This window comes from Tenrec ecaudatus, chromosome 2 (assembly GCF_050624435.1).
Source record: "Tenrec ecaudatus isolate mTenEca1 chromosome 2, mTenEca1.hap1, whole genome shotgun sequence".
Lineage (NCBI taxonomy): Eukaryota > Metazoa > Chordata > Mammalia > Afrosoricida > Tenrecidae > Tenrec > Tenrec ecaudatus.
In genome coordinates this window covers 196,046,777-196,067,272 of record NC_134531.1, presented here as the reverse complement: position 1 = coordinate 196,067,272, position 20,496 = coordinate 196,046,777, and the positions used below count along the sequence as shown (strand labels likewise).

General features: G+C 54.2%; 1 protein-coding gene across 1 annotated transcript in view; it reads right to left on the bottom strand.

The window, feature by feature from the left end:
• Positions 1-10,814, bottom strand: part of ADAMTS2 (ADAM metallopeptidase with thrombospondin type 1 motif 2) — a 335,165-nt gene extending 324,351 nt beyond the window's left edge. The window contains exons 1-2 of the mRNA XM_075542120.1: positions 10,616-10,814; positions 9,276-9,670 (exon numbers count right to left, since the gene is read on the bottom strand). Coding sequence (XP_075398235.1) covers positions 9,276-9,670; positions 10,616-10,742 — 522 coding nt within the window. The 5' untranslated portion in view covers positions 10,743-10,814. The remainder of the gene's footprint in view (positions 1-9,275; positions 9,671-10,615) is intronic.
• Positions 10,815-20,496: the final 9,682 nt, after the last annotated feature.

Sequence of the window (20,496 nt, the reverse complement as noted above, 5' to 3'; positions counted from 1 at the left end):
ACTCACTCACCCCCCTCACTCACCCACCCACTCACTCACCCACCCACCTACCCACCCCCCACCCACCCACTCACTCACCCACCCACTCACTCACCCACTCACTCACTCACCCACCCACACACTCACTCACCCACCCACTCACTCACTCATTTACCCACCCACTCACTCACTCACCCACCCACTCACTTACCCACTCACTCACTCACCCACCCACCCACCCACTCACTCACTCACCCACTCACTCACTCATTCACCCACTCACTCACTCACCCACCCACTCACTCACCCACCCACTCACTCACTCACTCACCCACCCACTCACTCACCCACCCACTCACTCACCCACCCACTCACTCACCCACCCACTCACTCACTCACTCACCCACCCACTCACTCACTCACTGGTTCCCTGATAGGGATGAGACACCGGAGATGAGAAGGTGTGTCCCTCAGAGTCCCAGAGGGGAGGGCCACTCCCCAGGCCTCTTCCTCTAGACACTGGATGGCCAACCAACCTGGGAAGAAGGAAGCAGTGCTTGCCACAGCGTGTGGCACTCCCTCCACTTACCCAGGAGAAGGGCTGGGGATCCGAGGGGAAGGAGAGCTGCCCAAGGTCACACAGCTGGAAGCACAGCAAAAGCTGCCTGTTCTGTCTCAGGCTGAAGGCCCAATGTCTGGTTAGGTCTGACCATCCCCTCTTCAGAGAAGCAAAGTGAAGGGAAGGGGGGGCGGTGAGAGACCTTGAATCTCCCAAGATTGAGAGAGTGGATTTGGGGGTGACAGAGTTCCAGTCTCTTCAGCTTGTTCTTTGGTCACTAAAGGATTCGGGAAAGGAAGTGACACACGCACACAAGCACACACTATAGCCCTGTGTTCAGTGCAAAGGCCTGCCTGTTACCCTGCTTCCCCCCATGCCCCACCCCCCTGCATAACCCTTTGAGGCTTCAAAAAGAGTGAAGGAACCCAGGCAGGCTACGGTGGGTGAGAAAGAACAGGAACTGGGGCCGGGAGAGGGGTGCTGGGCCTACACTTCAATGTTCTCTGACCAGGGTGGTGGGGAGCACCTGTGAGGTGCCTAAGCTACACATGTGAGACACCAAGGCCCTAGACATGAAGGGAGGTGGCCAGGTCAGGAGCGAGGCTAGGGCAGTGAGGTGACCGGGCAGATGCCTGGTGCAGGGGAGCACTCACTCCCTCTTGCTGACAGGTAACTTGGACAGATCAACTCTACCCACTCAGCAAGTCTTTGTTAAAGGAGCAGGTAACTTGCCATGCATCCCCTATCAGTGGGGCCGGGCAGTGCCCAGGGGGCGGGTGCCAGCCTACAAACCCAGCAGGCCCCTGGGGTTCATGGGCTCCTCGACGTGAGGGTCTTACTGTTTCTGGGAGCTTGCAGCGCAGGACCCTGACCATCAGGCAGCCCCCTCCTCAGGGTTCAGGGGCCGGTGACCCACCATGCTAAGTAAGCTTCATGGGGGGCTGGTGTCAGGCTCCCCCATGGCCCTTCCAAAGGCTTCCAAAAGGGGAAGAGACCCCTCATCCAGACAGGCACAGGGACCCCCTGAAACTCAAAGTTTGCTTATCTGTAAAACGGAGATGATGGGTGCTGGGCTGGCAGGGTTTCGGCAGGAATTCAGCATGGAGCTGTGAGCAGTGCCCAGCCCGCACTGATCCAGGACGAAGAAGGCACAGATCCAGAGGCCCCTCCCAAGGCTGCCCACCAGCCAGAGGGGCAGCCCCTGCCTAGTGAGAGTCCCCAGGGGTGTCAGGAAAAAAGGGCCGAGGAAGGGGAGGAGGCTGGTAGGCGCAGGCAGGCAGGCGCCACCCTACCAGGCAACATGGGGTCAGGAGGTAATCTGTTGTGAACACTTGGGTCTGACTCTGCCTCACCCCCTTCACGCTATTCTAACTCCAGGATGCGAAGTCAAGGACAGGCCACCTGAAGGAGCAGGGACTCAGGCCTGAACCAATTAGCACATCCCAATCACCACAACCATTCACAGTATTGGTTACTGGATAAGTCATGAGACCAAAGCCAATCCAATCAGAGTGAGGGTCCTGGCTGTGGCAGCAGCCTCAGGAAAAGAAATGCTTTCTCTTTCCCAATGGGCTGGCCCTCTGGTGTGAGCAGCTTGGGGCAGCTGCAGCCAGCACCCCCACACACAAACCCCTTGGAGAGCAGTGTTGCATGGGAACTGAGAGAGCAAGGGTTGGGTGGCACCGTCCGTGCCCTGGGTGACCTTTATTTCAGTTCCGAGCATCCAGAGATGCCCTCTCTGCCAGATTCTGAGATCTAGATCCTTCATGTGTCTCAAGCCTTTCTGACGGGGATGTGGGGGCGCCTGTGGGTCACTGCTGACAACTGACATCGGTGATGTCAGAAGCCCCTTCCTTCCTTCCCACCAAGGAGCCTCCAGTGAAAAGCTGGCGATGAGGCCCATCACCTCTCAGGTGTTACAACAGGGGTGGCTGGGAGGAGATCAGGCCGATGTAACAGCAAGACCCCAGAGCTGCTGCTGCCTGCTGAGCTGACCTGCAGGAAACCCAGGCCCATCCAAAGATCCTGTGGCCACCACAGTCCCCAGATGTCCAGCTCTGCCACTAGAGCCCTTGTCCCGGGGGAGCCTCAGGGCAGACACATGGTCTTCACACAGGACTTGTTAGCCTGCACGATGTCAAAAGAATCAGGAACATGACATCAAAATCCAGGTCCTCTCAAGAAACAGTAGGCAATCCGACAGCAAAGAGCTCACACTCCCAAGTGTCAACCATCGCCCAAGCGCCATCCCCTGGAGAGCAGCCATGACCACAGCAGAGTTCACCCCTTCTCTCTGCTGTAACCCCACTCCCTCCCTTGTGTCTGGCCCCCACTTGAGCCCTAAGACATCTGAATTCGGAGTTGCACTGGAAGGGCCCCCAAAGATAGGTGACTCCTCCAACTCCCCCCACCCCACGGCCCCACTTTGCACCTGCACAAACCAAGGAGGGGAAGAGACCCATCCATGCTCACTTGGTGAGTCATGAGAGCCCAGCCTATGGTCTCCCCACTGCATGTAGTCCCTGCCCAGTACCCACTTCCCTGGCTTTCTTAGTTTACTTCTGGGCTTAAACTCAGCTCTCATGAACCCCATGCAGGCAGGGAAACCCTGTGTGTGTGCATCACGCATCCCTGTGTGGAAACAGCCAGAGCACTCACCCATTCTGAGGATGCTTGCCCCACACAATGTGGACGTCCTGGGGCCGTTAGCAACAGAGCAGTCTTCTGCACAGGGTCTCAAGGGCTCCAAGGTGAGTCCCACCCACTTCCCTGCACAGTCTCCAAGCCCCAACTTCCCAAGCACTCTCATCCCTTGGCTCCAAACAACTCCAGCCAGTCCCATGCGGGGCCCTGAGGATACTAAACAAGGGAATACGAAGTCTCAGGGAAAAGAGCCAGGCACCAAACAAATCATGATGCTTGGAGTACAAGTTACCTGGAAGCATGTGAATGCCTGGGAAGGGTTCTGAGATGAGCTGGTGTTTAGCTAAGCCCTGCAGAGTGAGTCAGGGAAGGAGCGATGGAGTACGAAGAAACTGCCTGGGCAAAGGCGCTGAGCTGGGAGTGTCCAGGCCTTTAGAAGTGGGCAGGCATGGGGGGTGTACAGTGATGAATGAAGCTGGATGGGCCTCCACCGCAGGGGTTCCGGATATCAGGCCAATGGATTTGGCGTTTTCAAGGGCAGTGAGAACGAACTATCTGAAAATCTTAAGCAGAGGAGTGAGGGTTTGATGCATAGTTTCCAGTAATTGCTCCACTGCGGTGTGGGAAAGGGGTGCGTGGGGAAAGACGAATGAGGAGGAGTTGAGGAATGCAGGAGCCAAAGATGGTAGCTTGGAGTCAGGCAGTGGGAATGATGTCAGAAGAGATTTAGGAGGCAGACCTGCAAGACGGTGGATGGCTGCCTATGAAGGGCACCATGGTTGTGCCAGGAAAAGTATTCTGGTCGCAGCTGGCCATGCAAGGGTGAGATTCAGGAGATGTGCGCTAGAACCCAGGGGTGTGGTGATCATTTTCCTCGGCCGACACACTCAGCCTTCCTCTTGCTTGTATCATAACACTACTCTCCATCGCACGTGTTCTGCAGGTCTGACCCCTCACCTTCGACCCCAAGGGTGGGCAAGACTCTTGGGCCAGGGTACCCCAGCATAGCAGTTGGTTTCAAGGCAATCCTGGGACACACTATGCTGAGTACCAGCAGCGTCCATCAGAGCCCTCTGCAGGAATCCAGTGGGAACCATCCAGGAAGAAATACTCTTGGTTTTCATCGGGATTGCCATCTTGGAAGACAAGTTAAACTGGGACACTGGTGGCCCCTACAGGAGGAGGATAAGCCTGAGAGGAACGCAGAGAGGGCCAGAACTGAGGGGTAGAGAGCAGGTTCTGACACATGTACAGAGCCCTGGATCCAGCTGTACGTGCAGCAGATGCACCTCAAGACAGCTTGGATAAGGAGTCCTAAAGCCATCATGTCCCTTGTGTGGGTCATCCCAGGTAAGCCGAGAGTGTTAAACAAGAGTGCTAGTACTCCTGAAGAAGGTATCAACCTCCCTGGGTAGCTGTACAGATTATTAAGAGCAGGGGCATCTCAATTCTGACTAAGGACCCCAAAGCCCCCTCTCTGGGGTTCCTGAGACCTTCTCGTGGACCTCCAGGCAGTTCCAGGCCAGGATCAGAGGCGAGAAGGCCCTGAACCATGAGTAGGGACTTGGTCTGCAAGTCCCACAGTGTCACAGCATCAGGGCCTGCCTGCACCTGCCTAGTCCCGGAGCCTGCTGGAACACAGTGTATGGATCTTGATGTAGCAGCCTTCTTCTGAAAATTGAATTTCACCTCAATCCCTTTAGGAGCAAACAACTTCTCTCTGTAGCGCTTAATGACACTTACTGTCCAGCAAAACGGCCCAGAGTGAGTCCCAGCCAGAATGCCAGCTGGCAGGGGAACCCCAGCCCCCAAGGCAGTGGCACAAGCTTCATCTTATCATAAGACCTGGGTAGCTCAGGAGCTTCTCTGAGCCTTGACTATACAGTGAGGGCTCTGTCTCCCAGGGCCATGGGGCTCATATGAAGCCCCCAGGGAAGGGCATACACTTCCCCTCTTAGGCCCCAGGATCAGGCCTCAGAGTGCTCATAAGCCTGCAGAGGCTTCTTCCACTCACCCTGCTCAGCCAGAATCCCCAGGCTACACTGGTGGTGTCTCCACCTCCCCCCAACCCCCACCCCATCATCTGGGTACAGCACAGTCCCCCAAGTCCCAGCCCCAAAATGTAGGACCACAGGCCAGACAAGTCACCAGGACTTGCTCCCCAACTCCTCTCCCTCACTCCCCAGTCAATGCCCTGACTGAGAAAGCCCCCCAGGACTCAGGAGGGAAAGTTTGAAATGTAGCACTTCAAGTTTTCTCTTTTTGTTTTGTTTTTAATGGCATGCCCAAAAGGCAATGAAATAGAGTAAGTAGGGACTTGGAATCCCACAGATTCAAAGGCTGGCTGCAAAGCTCCAGATAAGCTACCTCAACTATCAAAACCTCCATGTATTGGTCTAGAGAATGGGGACAGTATTCGGACATATTCCAGAGGGTGTTGTGAGGATCAAACTGGTGATGAGGCCGAAGGTGCTCAGCGCAGGGGCTAGACAGAATCGGGATGTAGTAAAGAGTGAGTTATTCTCTGTGCTTTTTATGCCAACCAGCTTTTTATTGAGTTTTTTAAATAAGCATGTAAGAATAATATAAAAGGAAAAAAAGAAGAAAAAGAATGAGAAATTAGCAGACCCTTCAAGTTAGCTGCCAAGAACCCTGGTAGCAAGTGGGTTCTACATCACCATGCTAACCACAAGGTCAGCAGTTCGAAACCACCAGCCATCCACAGGAGAAAGACTAGGCTTTCTACTCCTGCAGAGTTACTGTCTCGGAAACTCATAGGGGCAGTTTCCACTCTGTCCTGTGGGTCGCTATGAGTCAGAATTGGCTCTGAGGCAGGGAGTTTGGTTTTTTGGTGGTGTTAGCCAGTTGGGGTCCTGGTGATGCAATGGCTAAGTGTTCAGCCGCTAACAGAAAGATAAGTGATTGGAACCCTCTCAGAGGCTCCGCAGAAGAAAGACCTGGTGATCTGTTCCCATCAAGATCACGACCAAGAAAACCCGCAGAGCCCGTCTCATCTGAAACACCCAGCAGCAATAACGACAACATCATGTAGCCCAAAAGGTCCAAGAAAGCAGTCCTATAGCAAGGTAACATGCCAGAGTCTATCCAGAAGCATTTTCTCCAGGGCAGCACGAGAAGGTAAACTTTAATCCTGGGAATGTTGTCAACAGTGTCTGTCTAGTGGCTGTCAAACCAAAACAGCCACTGCCCTTGCAGGAATTCTAACTCATAGTGACCCTATGGGACAGGGTGGAATTGCTCCAGAGGGCTTCGGAGACTAGTCATCTTTACAGGAGCAGGCAACCTCATCTTTCTCCCCCAGAGCAGTTGGTGGATTTGAACTGCCAGGTTGGCAGTTAACAACCCAACACTTAACCCACTGCACCATCGGGCTCCTTAGTGGCTGCACAGGAACCCGGACATGCTGCATTTTCCAGCATCTCTGGAAACAAAGTACCTACGTGTCATATAAAGAACATCTCCGTATGGTGTTTCTTGGGCCTCCAGTAGAATGACCATGTTGGCTGTCCCAGTGTCCTAAATTTGTGATGAAACAATCTCATGCCACTTTGGGAAACAGAGCCTTCCACACGCTCTCAACCTAAGAGGTTCCACAAACCCCATGCTCTGACTTCCATGGGAATAGCTGGCGCTGGCCTGGCCAAAGCAGTATCCTGCATTCAGCTGGCATTATCAGTGGAAGATGTTAGTCTGGCACTTCTGGGGCCCTCTGAGTCTCTTTGGGGGAAATCCATCTGCGATCAAAGGCAACATACACAAGGGCAGAGGCAAAAGATGGCAAGAGTCCCGGGGACCTGTTAGAGGCACCTAGATCCAGCCAGGCCTGAAGACTCCCCTACCATGCAAGTTATTTGCATCCTCTTCTTTCATAAACTGATTTGGCTTACAATTTCTGTCACTCGCAATTGAAAGCACTCTCTGACCAGTGCAATAGAATAAGAATCTTGTTGTTGTACTAAATAGATTAGAGACTGCTCTCCACAGTAAACAAAGTTAAAAGGTCCATCCTTTAAAGCAGATAAACAAGCTCCATTGCTGTCAGGGCCACTCAGGATGATAGACAAATGCATGCCTCAAGCCAGAGAGGTCAATAGGCCTGCAAGTCTCCATAGCCCTTGGGAGATCCATGGCCCACCTAAGCATCCAAGCTTAAGAAGCAAGAGCAGGCTTGCCTACTTGCCTACTGTGGCTCTACAGTGGTCACTGTGGGCACTGTACGGGCAGGTACCCATGTGTGTCCAGCACATTCGACCTCTCACCACACCTGTCCTGACCAGACTGACTCATGCCTGGAACCTCCACACATGCTATTCGAACTGTGCCTTTCCCAGCGGGCAACTCCTCACCCTGCCAGACTCCATTCAAAGAGCCCACCAGAAGCACACGTCCAACGCCCTGGTCAGAGAGCCCCTCAACTTGTCTTTCTCCTAAGAGTGTAGAGCCCCAGGCTAGGCACCAGGCTTGCCTTGTCCGACCAGTACAGAGGACGCATGAAAGACCTCAGGCTAGCTGAACTAATGAACGGCCCAATTGAATGAATGCTGATACAGTGGCCATGCCTCTCTCAAATATTCTCCCCCAGGAATTAATTAGAACATCAACACTCCACACCCGTGTCCCCACCGCCACCACGCCCCTTGTCTGCACTCTCTCCCTGCCCAACCCCCAACCAAGTCCTTGGCATTGATTTCCTTTCAGGGAGGAAATTCACCTCCAGCATAAAAGGAGACACACCCCTGAGTCCCTGGGTGTCCTCAGAGACAAGGGCGACTCTAAAGTGTGGCCCCATCTTCACCCAACTCTTCCAAGGACATTTGTGGGGGGGGGGGGTTCGCTCTGCGTGCAATATACCCAAATTCTAACTAAAGCCATCCCAAGGCAGTGATTTCCTAAGCAACAAGTGAAGTTCCCCGTGTCTCCATAAAAAGCACGCTGGCGGTCTCTGGGCTCTGGTGTAATTGCCGGCTCTGCAGACAGCCGGAAAGACCCCAGCTGCCGATGACGGGTGTGTGCACAGGCCAGCAGGGCTGGGCCACTCACTGGAGCAGGCGAGCCTGAGCAGCAATTAGAGAGGAGCCCACGGTGGGCAGCTTCAGATGTCTGGCCAGAAGAGCCAACCTGACCACCGCACACCCAATCTAAAATAGAAAACTGCAGTGGCTTCTGCCGCGTGCCAGGCCCTGAGCGGCTGGACAGAACACCGCCAATGTCAGCCTCCTCCCTGAGCATCGATCCAGGCTTGCTCTGAGGCCCCCTGGTGCCAAGTGATGGTCCCTCTGGGCTCTGGGAGGCAGGAGGACTTCCCATGGCTTCAGTCACATTCAGCAACTTATGCCTTCTCTAACTTATGCATCCCCCCACCAACCTCTCCTATCCATCAGGACCTGCTCCCCAAAAGATCCAAGCATCCCATGGGCACCAGAGCCTGCCTTTCTGAGGGCTCCCCTTGGCTCAAACTAGGGCAAAAACCTCTACTTTTCAAATAAGCAACTGAAGTTCAATGGGAAACCACAGTGCAAAAGTCAGTGGCTCCCAGGGAGCCAGGGAGCAGAGGGCTAACTGGGCATTTCAGAACCACTGCCTACTCCCAGGGATGCCATCGCCTGCACATATACCCACCGCATGCATTTCCCACCTGCAAAGATGCTTGGGACTTACACTTCGCAATCTGACACACACCAGAGAAGGAACCCAGAAACACAAGTGCACATATAGACACAGAGGTAGAGGCAGTCAGATACAAGTGCACACTGACAAACTCAAGCACATGTGCAGACCCACACCCAGCCAGACATAGCTGGATGCAAGACAAGCATGTGCAGGCAGGCATCCCGGAGACAGACCCTCTGCGACTTGATGGGAGCTGCTGAGACCCTGACCCTCCCCCTGCATACATGGCAACTTTCTTAGACCAGTCAAATTAACGTGCCTTCCAGCCAACCCCTCAGTGGGACAGCGCAGGGTTCCCTAAGTACTTGGGTCCCATAACGGAGAAGCCCTACCCTCCCAGGGGACTCCCAGGACACTGGCCTTTGAAACCTAAGAGAGGGATAAGAGAGCAGGCAGAACTCACCAGTCCATCGCAGTTACTGAGCGCCACAGAGGAGTCTGTGGCCAAGCCAGCTACATCCCCGACGTACTGGCAGTTTCCAAGCAGTGGCTCCACGCGCGTGGCTCCAGACTCCTCCTGCCATTCCATTGTGGCTCCTGGCGCCACTAGGCGGGCATTGGGTCGCAGACGCAGATGCAGATCTCTGCCCAAGACCGTGACATTGTAGAAAAGGCGGCCTCGGGGGTCTTCCTCATTGCCTTCGGGGAAGTCTGGGGGCCAGACTGGGGCAGCCCTGCGGGTCCGAACCCCAGCCCCCGCCGTCGGCGCTGATACCACGTGGGACACCAAGCGGCCCTGGGCGTCAGTGCGCACCGGCACCGCCAGGATGCGCTCCGCTCCGAGCCCCAAGGGTCCGCCTGCAACGGGAAGGGGCGTCAGAACAGCTGAGACCTTGGAGCCCAGAGCACTGCACGCGCGTACACCCCCAGCCTCTGCCCCACTGCGAAGGGAAGAGACTTTCCACTGGGTAGCCCCCAGAAGGGAGCGTGTGCCCTCATGGTCTTCTTAAAGAGGGGAAGGGGCGTTAGCAAGGCCAGCGAACAGAATATGCTCCGTCAACCGGGCATCCCCTTGGGGAATCCTGCCAGCCAAGGACCCTGCTCCTCTGGCATCTCTTGGCTCCCCCAGAGCGTCCCCCTACCCATCGAACGCCCCATCCTTGGCAAGACTTGGGGCTGCTCGTAAGTCTTTCCCAGTTGCCCCCCCTACCCGTCCGCTTCGACCCCTCGGCCGCCGCCTCGCTCTGGTGCCCTCGCCGCTGCCCTCCGGTGTGGCGAGGACTCGGCTCCCACAGAGACGGGGCGGCCTGCCTCCGTGTCCAGCTTAATGAGCCTGTCCTGGGCCCCCTCTCTCATGACGCCCGAAGGTGGGAAGGGATGGAGGAGAGTCCCACCAATCTCTGGGGACCTCCCCCACTCAGGTAGCCCCAACTAGCCCCCATGCCCTCGGCGCTGCGTTCCGCACCGGTGACTTCTCCCGAGCGTCCCCGGACTCGAGCCCCCGCGCCGCCTCGCCCTGGCTCCCCCAACCCCGCTGGGGCTGCGCTCTCAGCGCGCGGGGTTTCCTCGCCCTCAGTCTCCGCACGCCTCGTCCCAGGAGCCTCGAGAGCGCCCAGGCTTCCCCCCGGCCCGAGGCACCGGGCTGTGCCGCGGGGCGCCCCCTGCGCGACCAGCCGGGCCCCGAAGTTAGCCAACTTGGCCTCGGGCGGGGCGCACGGAGTTTGCCCAAGTCGGGCCGCACCTCGCCGGGGTGGGCGGGCCGGCCGGCGAGGGTCGCGGGCGCGAGGGTCCGGCTGCACCTACCCGGGGGGTCGGCGGCGGCGGCGAGCCGGGCGTCCGCGGGCGGCGGCGGCAGCAGGAGCAGCGGCAGCAGCAGCAGCAGCAGCGCGGGGCAGAGCAGGCGGCGAGCGGCGCCCGCCGGCGGATCCATGGCAGCCGGACCGCAGCCCCGACCCCGCACTCGCAGCCGGCGCGAAAGTTGCCCGCGCGCCGCCCAGCCCACATCTGGGGGCAGCTGGAGCCGCCCGCAGCTGCAGCACCGCAGGGCGCGGGGCGGAGGAGGCGCGGCGCGGAGGGAGGGCGGGCGGGGAGCGGGGGGAGGCGGGGAGAGGGCCGGGCTCGCCGAGGCTGGGAGCGGGCGGGAGGAGCGGCGAGTAGGGGGAGGGCGGGGACGACAGGCGCCTCAGCCTGCGGTGACCCGGCGCTTCTTGGCTCGGCCACCACCGCCGCCGCCTCCGGCTCTCCTCCTCCCGCCGCCGCCGCCGCCACTGCCGGCGGCGTTCTCGGCTCGCGGCGAAGGAGAGACACCCCGAGGCGGCGGCGGAGAAGCGCCGCGGGCCGCGCCAGGGAGGGGGCAGCCCCGCCGCCGGCCACCCTGTGTGCACCCTGAGCCTAGGCGGCCGAGACCTCGAAGGAAGGAGCTGCGCGGGCCAGAGCATCCGCACCCAGAAAGTCCCTTGGCACCTGAGCCCCACCCATCCATCGCAGGCCCGAGGGACCTAAACACCCTCTCTTTTAGTCCTGGGGCGGGACAAGGCGAGGGGATTAGAGAACAAATCGCAGACTGATTGCTGTGTCCAGGTGAGAGACCCCAGGGGTGAGGCTCAGGAATCCCTTATAGGAAAGTGCACTCCAGTGGCTAGCCCCAAAGATCGACGTTTGCCCCAACTCCTCTCTGCCTGGAGTCCCTGCCCCTCCTCTTCTTTCCCGCATAACGTCCTTGCCCCTCTGCAAACAACTTTCCCCTCCCACCCCTATTGCACCCTCCTAGAGTACCCTCGGGATTTGTTGGCCTCACACCTGAATCCCCCAGGGCTATCCAACCTTTACATCCAGCTTCCCCAGGCTGGACCAGCCTCTCCGGCCTGGCTTTTCCAATCCCACATCCAAGGAGTCCTCCCTCACTCCCTCCTCGGCCAGCTTTGATGTCAATGCCAGTCTACTGCCCCTTCAAGAGCAAGGGCCTAAGCCTCCTCCTGCCTGGAAGCCCCATCCTGTGGACCTGCTATCCCACAAGCACAGTGACCTTCCTTTCCACCCAGCCTGGGAGTACCCTCCCAGCCATGTGTTTATGAGACCAGCTCTGCTAGGAGGGGCACCAAGCCTGCCTTACTGCCCCAGATGTGGACACCTGCCGGCTTTCAGTTTTCTTTTATGTCGGCAGGAGCTGAGTGTTGGCCTGGGACTGGGGACCCAGAGATGACGCAGACCCCTCCCTGCCCACCAGGAAGGGCCAACTTGAAGAGAAGCACATGACTTGCACAGCTCCCACAAGCTGTGATTTTGTATCTTCAGTTCTGTCATTCCCAGGGCCTGGGTGTGAGGACGCTGCACACTGACCTCGCCATCTTCACATGATGTGCCGTGCCCCGAAGGCATTGTTTGTCAGCCTCCAACATGGTGACGATGCACAGAAAATGTTTGCTTACCCACTTCCCTTCCAGACGGGGCCCATATTTCTGCATATCGCCCACTAAATAGCCACCTGCTCTCATCCCCAGTGGGCATCTACTTTGGGGACCTCTGATGTCCCAGCTGATTCCAGAAGACGATGAATGGTGACCAGTATTTCGGAGAGCGATGACCTCAGAGCCTCATATCTAGGGGATTGCCCATAAGAAGCGGCATGTCAATTGAATCCTGATGGCCAGGAAGGATAGGCAGTCCAGCCCAGGTCCTGTTAGGTGCTGTCCCTGGGACCTGCTAGGTTCTTCCACCTCTTCCTCAAATGTCTTCATCTTCCACCAAGAGGAGTGACGCCCGCGCAGCGGTCTCACCTACTCCACAGAGCCTGTCCTTCACTGCTTACCCAAGCTACTCCTTCGCTTCCCTGCCAACCTGACACTCGCTGCCATTGAGTCGATGCTGACTCATAGTGACCCCAGTGAGTTTCCCAGGCTGTACCTGTTTAGGGGAGTAGAAAGTCCAGTCTTTCTCCTGCAGGCCTTTCTAACTGCTGACCACGCGGATCGCGGCCCAGTGTGCGATCACTGCCCAGCAGGGCTCCGCCATGCTGACAATGCTTAATATTTTCTCAAGTGGATGAAGGACTCTCACTATCCAACACCGTAGTAAATGGGAAGGCCAGCATCTCGTGCCATCGATCAAAGATAACTGCCAAAAATGCATAAAGGGAAAACAAAACAAATGTTATCAAGCTCTGGATACTACTGCCTGCCAAAGGCGCTGAGCTGGAGCTGATCCGCAAGCGCTACCAAAGTGTCAAAAGCCGACTCACGCCCAGACCTTTCCTTTGCTGCACTCAGGAAAGGCAGAGCAACACTGAAGCACTCTCCAGCTTTGAAAGTCAATGATATGTTCTTCCATGAGCAAATAACGTACATATCGTACACACTTTGGGTGTACATATCTTACACTTAGGGTGTTGGGAAAGGGGGTTGTCTTCCTGACACACGGAGTAGCCTCTGGCAACAGCTCCACCTCAGCCCTGCCCTCAGCCTTAGTAGAGACCACCCCCTTGCTCTGCTTAAACCCCCAAGGGATGAGTCACTAAACAGACTCCCTGAGAGAGGCGAAGCAGACCACTATCCTCCATCAGCTCATCCTTTGGTCCCTACAATGGTACCTCACAGCCTGGGTGCCTACGTCAGACACAGATGCATCCAAAATTAGTGTTAAGTCCTCCGTAGGGGAGGGAAACTTGTAGACACTTCCCAGTTTCTATCTTTGATCACCTGCCCTCCTCTCAAAACAAAACAAACAAACAAAAAAAGAACAACAAGGGCACTTTCAATTTTTCAACCGTCATAGTTCAGATCTGCTCTTCTTCTGGAAAATGCTGACCGTGAGAGTTCGCCTTTCCCTGATCCATCCTCCTTCATTTAAAATGGGGAGGGGGGTATGGACAGGGACACAAATCCCCTGTGGGTCTTTATTCATGGCTGTTTATTCAGTCTGCCTTCCAAAGACTCAGCGCTCTGCTTGAGCACTCGTTCAGTGTACTGTGTGCTGTATCTGTGTTCAGTTGAACTCAACTGTCTTTGGGTCTGGCTTTCGAGCTCTCTCAGCATGGGACACGCCATTCCCTGTGCCCCCCCCCCCACTTGCCTGTTCCTCCTCTGGTTATCCTACCAGTCCTTGAAGGAGTTGCAACCCTGATCTGGAACAGTCACGTGGTATGGGAACAAGGAGGACCATCCGGGGTCTTCTCGAATCTAACTTGCCTCCAAACCAACCCCTTTGAAATCTTCTCCAAGAGGTGAGGAGCAGAAAGACCGAAGACACAGGCCTCCAAGTCGGACTTGGAGAGACTCACATTCCCAGCACACCCTTTTTCCCTCGAGGCATGGTGTTCAGCCACAGAGAAGACTAGGGCTCTACTTTCCTTCCGGCTTTCAAGTTCCATGGCCCAGCACAGATCTCACTAGAAGCAGGAGCCCACTTGAGAGCCATCCCACCTGCCTGACGACAGCGTGGAAACCAGCCCTGCCGAAGGTCTTCTGCCCTTCTCATGAGATCCTCCCCTGGCAGGACTTCCCCGCACTGCTGGCTGCAAGCAGATGGAAGCAATGAGAGTTCACGATCTCCCCTCCCAACCGGCACCTTCCAAGGCTATGAGAGGGACCTGGAGCCCACAAGCAGAGCCTAAAAAGCTACTCAGGATTAGTGACCTTGTCGTAGGTCCTCTGAAAAAGGCCGCTCTGTCCTCAGTTGTTGGCAAACAGCAAGTGCAGTGTGGCCTCATCAGATGCACTGCCAGGGTTTTGGCCAGGAGTGGCCTTGGTAAGCAATATGTCAGGAAAACCCTGATTGAACAGAATGAGGCGGCTGGGTGGCCTTTGGGGAAAGCACTGGTTCAAGCTGTTTATTGAGTATCCCTGACACACCCTGACAGGGAGCTGTGTCAGACAAAGGAGGAAACGTGGGTGGGTGTCTAGACGGCAGGGTGTTCTCATTGACATGCTCCACACGGAGGTGTCCCACCGCCACTGGAATTAGTTCTGCCTGGAAGTGAAAGGTGATGTGCTTGAAGCTGGGAGCCTTGGGAATCCAGCCTCAGTCAACACTTCTACATGGAAGCACAAGATGGAAGTTCAGACTCAATCTAGGCAGTAACCATCCCTCAGGAAGAACAAAGACTAACTGCTCATCCCAGCAGAGAAGCATTTAGGTCCCCCAAATCTTAAAAAGGACCGTCTGCATCTGAAAGGTAGTTATGCCCTGAGCCTTCTTGGGTCAAGGCCTAGGGCACTGGGTCCACCTGTATGTACCTGGCCTCCCCTGGGAGTCAGGGGGACCATTTGATCCAAGCAGTCCACTTGGGTAAAGCCTCTGGATCCCTTAGGATGCTATTGGCTGCAAGTGCACAGCCAGCAGGATGCTCAGAAAAAGGCTTCTCCGCCATGGTCCGGGAAGTCAGGGTGCACAGTGGCTGTAGATCCCAAAAGTGGCATGAAGGTGCCTGCCACCTGGGCATTGGTCTGGCCCCTGGCCAGGTCCAAGGGTGGCTGGAGCATTTCCAGGCATCCTGCCCTCTCCCAGAAAACTTAGCTGACTCTCCTCTGGTCTTGTGGGGTCATGATCCCATTGCTGAGCCAGCTGCTTAAGGGAGGGAGGGATTGCTAGGATGAGCCTGGATTCATCACTGAAAACTAAATGAATGCAGGGTGAACCCCAGCGTCTCAGCAGCTCAAATAACATGTTGGCCTGTATTTCCCCAGGAAAGCATCACGCAGCCACCGTTTACCCTGCCTGAGGAAAGAAGATATTCCTCAGCTGACTTTAGGTTCCATTCCCATTAGCAGACTGCGTCATCTGGATTCTACAGAAAACTCCTAATGGACACAATCCTACTGTGAGTTTTAAGTTCAAAACCTTTTGTAAGCCTGTTTGGGCATTCCCCACTCCTCACAGTCCTGGGAATACCTTCAATGGTCCTGGTCTGTCCAGACCTCTCAATAGTGCTGACTCCTAGCACTTGACTGCCTTTAGGTCAGACCCTGTTCTGGTCAGGTTCCCTTCATCAAGTCCATTCTGACCTTGCATCCTGTGGGCCGGAAAGGGACTGAAGTTTCTGACCAGGGGTGGTAGTGGACCTGGCAATTCAATCCAAGAACCAAGACCCCAGTGGGCACCTTTCTGGGTGCACCACTGAAGCTACTGGGAACTCCCTGGGGCCCAACCCAGGACCCCATCACTTCTTGGCTGTCATCTTCCTGGCAGCTCCAGATGGTCTTGGCACTGCCATAGAAATGCTGAGAATTGGCACAAACTTCCAGGGACATTTAAAGGAGAGAGGAGGGCAGCCAGAGCCCAGGTGGTGTAGTGCTTATGCATTAGTCTGCTAACCACAAAATCAGCAGTTCAAAACCACCAGCTGCTCTGTGGGAGACAAGGCTTTCTCCTCCCCTAAAGAGTCAATCTCAGAACTTCACAGGGGTGGTTATCTTTTCAACAGGGTCACTGTGAGCCTACATCAATGATGGCCATGAGAGGAGGGCAGCCACTCCCTAAAAAATAGTGTCCCCTCCTGATTGGCCTATTCCAACCACCCCACCCCCCAAAAAATGATGCATATTATTACTTGTGGAGCTTGGGGACGTTTTGTGGTTTGTTGTTTTTGTTTTTGTTTGTGGCGAGTTTGTATTTGCATGTGCGCGTGCTGGCGCACGCATGAGCACACCCAATTGTTCTTGCTGACTCATGGGAACACAATAGGACAGGGATGCTGTCACCGCTCCATAAAATAAGCCTCTTGACATCACCATGGTCCTCCAGGCCTCGGCCACTACTCAAGTCTTGCCCCCAACACTTAGCTGACTCCCCTCTGGTCTTGTGGGGCCATGATCCCATTGCTGAGCCAGGTGCTTACGATCCAACACAGGGCCCCTCCTCTCCATGAGCTCTTCCTTCTTACCCCTATTTTCTCTGGTTCCTTCCTTATACCCTGGGAACCCTCTCTTCCTCTGTCCTTCCTTAAAAGCTAGGGGCCCTCATTTCTATCCCCAGCCCCCCTCTTGGGCATCACCACTCCCTATGGGTCCAAAGAAGAGGACTCTCACCAAGGCTATTCCAGTTGTACATGTAGTGTTACCTGGACAGATCCACTAAGGTGCCTGAGAGACCCATCAATTTACCCACTCCAAACTGCCCCCCTTGTCCCACTGCCCTGACTCCATCCCTCCTTCTGGACAAGGCATCTCCATTCTCTGTATAGGCACCCAGGACAGAAACCCAGGGAACATGGTGGACCCCTCCCTTTCTTTCCACATCCAGTCAGTCATCTGCTTCATTCTCCTTGTTCCTGGAACCTGGCCCTCCAACGGCCTTCGTCATTGCTCCGGGGCACAACAGCAGCACCCACACCATCACCTCAGCAGAGGACAGACTCCCAAAACCTCTCAGTTGGCCTGTGCCTTTCTCCCATGAATCGGATGGGAGCTCTTCCAGAATAACACCACACACACACACACACACATACACAGTGGCTTGTACCACATCCTCATGCCGCAATGCCTCCACTTGCTCATAGATAGAGCAGCCGTTGCATGCCAGGCTCCCAGCGTGGTAAAACAAGCTGGGGCAGACATATGTTGGTTTGGGACAAAGAGTAGATGTCAGCTTCATCGTTGCTCTTCAGGCATGCGATGCCTTGAGGTACCAAAAACCCTTCCTAGAAATTTCCATTTGCATTTCTAGAGAAGTGCAGTCAGTATTTATTGCTTATGACTTATCACTTATTGTAGCTTATGACTTACCAGATGTTTTTTGGCTGAGTGAGGAGTATTCCTTCTGTGTGGTGAGTCAAACCTACAAATTCAAGCACCCTCCTCCCCACCCTGTCAGTGCTGCTGTCCTGGGGAGCAGAGGGCCTTATTTCCTGGGGCCGCCAAGACAGGAATTATCACAGACTCAGCAAGCAGCGATTATCGCAACTCTTCTAGTTCAGAAAAGAGGGAGAAGGGGGTGAGGGTAGGGGAAGGAGGCTTCCTGGGCTCTTTCCAGCTGAGTGACTTTGGAAACTTAATTGACCTCTCTCCGCTTTAATCTCTCTTTTTTTTAAAGCATTTTAAACATCGCTTTATTGCCATATAATTCACATATATATAATTTAACCATTCTATCATATTAAAAAGAGTTATTTAATCATCACCACAATCATTTTCAGAATATTTTCCTCTTCTTATTCATTGTTTTTGGTTTTTTTAACAGTTTATTGGGACATAATCACATATCATACAATTCCATAGTTCAATCATATCAAGAAGTGTTGTACAATCATTACCACAATCCATTTTTTCTTTCTTGTACTCATTGTTACTAGCTCCCATGTTCCCCCAGTCTCCCTTGCCATGCCCCCAGAGAACCACTAAGCCCTTTCCTGTCTCTCTCCATTCCCCATCCTGGATTTCATATCCTGAAAAACATACAGAAACAAGAGACACAAAAGCTAACAACAATAGCAAAATGAAATAGAGGGAAAACCTCAATGGAAAAGAAAGCAGGAGATATTAAAAATTAGAACAACTCTAACATGGGTCAAAAGGGAGATCCAATGACAAAGTGTTAAAAGTTAACCTGACTGCATCTGCCATCCTCCGCTTTCCAGTGCACTCTGAATGGTGGCAAAGCTGCTCACATCCCTGGTCTATAGTGAGGGAATTCGTCGGAGAAAACCCAAATGTATTTCCCATCACTTGTTTTTTTAACTGAAACCATTTTTACATGAGTGAAAAGGAGATAAAAATAATATTTGCATTTTAACCTAACTACTTCTATTACAATCATCTCTACAAAGTTCTCTGCCTGATAAAGAGGTATTCACTTGACCCTGCAATGGAGCTGGGGCTTCGACTCAACTATAGCCTTTTGCAAACTAGGCATTCACAATTTTAGCTCTGATGCTGACCCCTCCTTTGGATTTGGATTATATTATTTACAATCCTTGGATCACACAGGCTGGTGTGCTTCTTCCATGTGGACTTGCTTGACACCTAACTTCGATGGTTGTTGGTTTGAAGACGAGCCTTTAAAACCCCAGGTGCTATTCTTTCTGCTAGGCGGGCACCATTTAGTTTCTTCACCACACTTTGTTATAGCATCCATATCTTCATGCTCTCTTCATGAGGGAGAGTATCAACCAGGTTTCTTAAACTGTAACACGAGCATGATAAGTATACCTACTTCATCAGGTAAGTATGCTTGGATGACACAAACCGTTAGCTAAGCACTTGACTACTAATTTCAAAAAAGTTCATGGAAAAATGGATTGAAAAGATAATGGAAGGTCTACGTCAGAGATGGACTAATTCAAAGAAAAATGCTTCTCCCATTCACTTGCTTGTAAAGTTCCTGGTATCTCTCCACTCTGGTGTGGAGAGGAAACTGATGAGTGTCGTCTGGCTCCCCTTTGGTCACCTTTGGCAGGACACCTGGAGGTGGTCTTGGAGCGGGGATGTGGGAGCCTGGAAGAGCCTTGCCGCCGTGCCCTAGGAAACACCTGTGAGGGTGTCTCACTTCCCAGGGCATTTTGAAATAACTGTGACCGTGGCTTCATTCCTCTACTTAAAATCCTCGACTTAGAACAAAAGGCAGCTTGTTGCCACCACCTCTGAGGTCTTGGCTGTCCGGAGTGAGCCTGGTTGCTTCTCTCACTTTGTGCCCCCTCCTCATCCTGCTCTTGTCCCCCTTCCAGCGTCAATACGGTCTGCTTTCCAGGAGCAGGCAAGAATCTTTCCTGTCGCAGAACCGCCGCATGTGTCCACCTTCGCATGCTTATCCCTTGCATCATCCCGAAGACGTCTCCTTACGTCATCCCGCTTCCCCCTCCTTCCGTTCATTCCTGGTCACCTTCCTCTTGTCAGTTCCCTCCTAGCACTGATCATTGGAAATGATCTTATTTGGTTGATTTATTCTATAACTATTTGTTGAGCACCTACTGTGTATTACAGGAGTCCTGGCAGCAGGCACCATGGTTAAGGGAAAGGTCAGCGTTTTGAGCTCACCGGTGACTCCATGGGACAAAGACAGCAGCCCAGGAGACCCGGCGGAGCCTCTTCTACTCCGTCCTCCAGAATTGCTAAGAGCTGCAGTCCACTCTGGGGAAATTTGGTTTGGGGGTACTCTGTGTTCGCCTTCATTTTGCCTCTTGCTGAATTTCCTGTATGTCTTCAGGCAAGAGGTGTTTTGGGGGCAAAGTCAACCTAGGCATCGTGGGCACCCCTGATGACCACGGTCTAAAACCTGTGATGATGTGAAAGAGCTATGTGGTTAACATTACTTTGGGCAATTCAGTGTGCAGAGTTTTGTGTCCCTAGTATACCATAGTGCACTGAAGTTTGTGATGCTTTGTGTACAGCTGTGTATAGGAAGTGATGCAGACCAAAACTAACTCATGTGCTTGAGTGGAGGAAGCTTCCTTCAGACACCCTTTCTAGAAACCCCACTGTTTCCTAACGTAGCTGGGGTGGGCCCAGGCCTAAAACTACCAGTTACCATTACAGTCCTTTCCAACCCCAGAGCCCCCAGGAGTGCCAGAGTACAACTCTGCTCCCCGGCCTTCAGTGGGGTGCTTGATCAGAAGTCGATCACCGGGCCTTTCTTCCAAGATGCCGCTGGGTGAACTGCAAACACTACCAGTCAAGTGTGGTAACCATGTGCACCAAGCTCACTCACTCTCGCTCCCTGGCACTGAGTCCATACAGGCATGTAGTGACCCCGTAGGA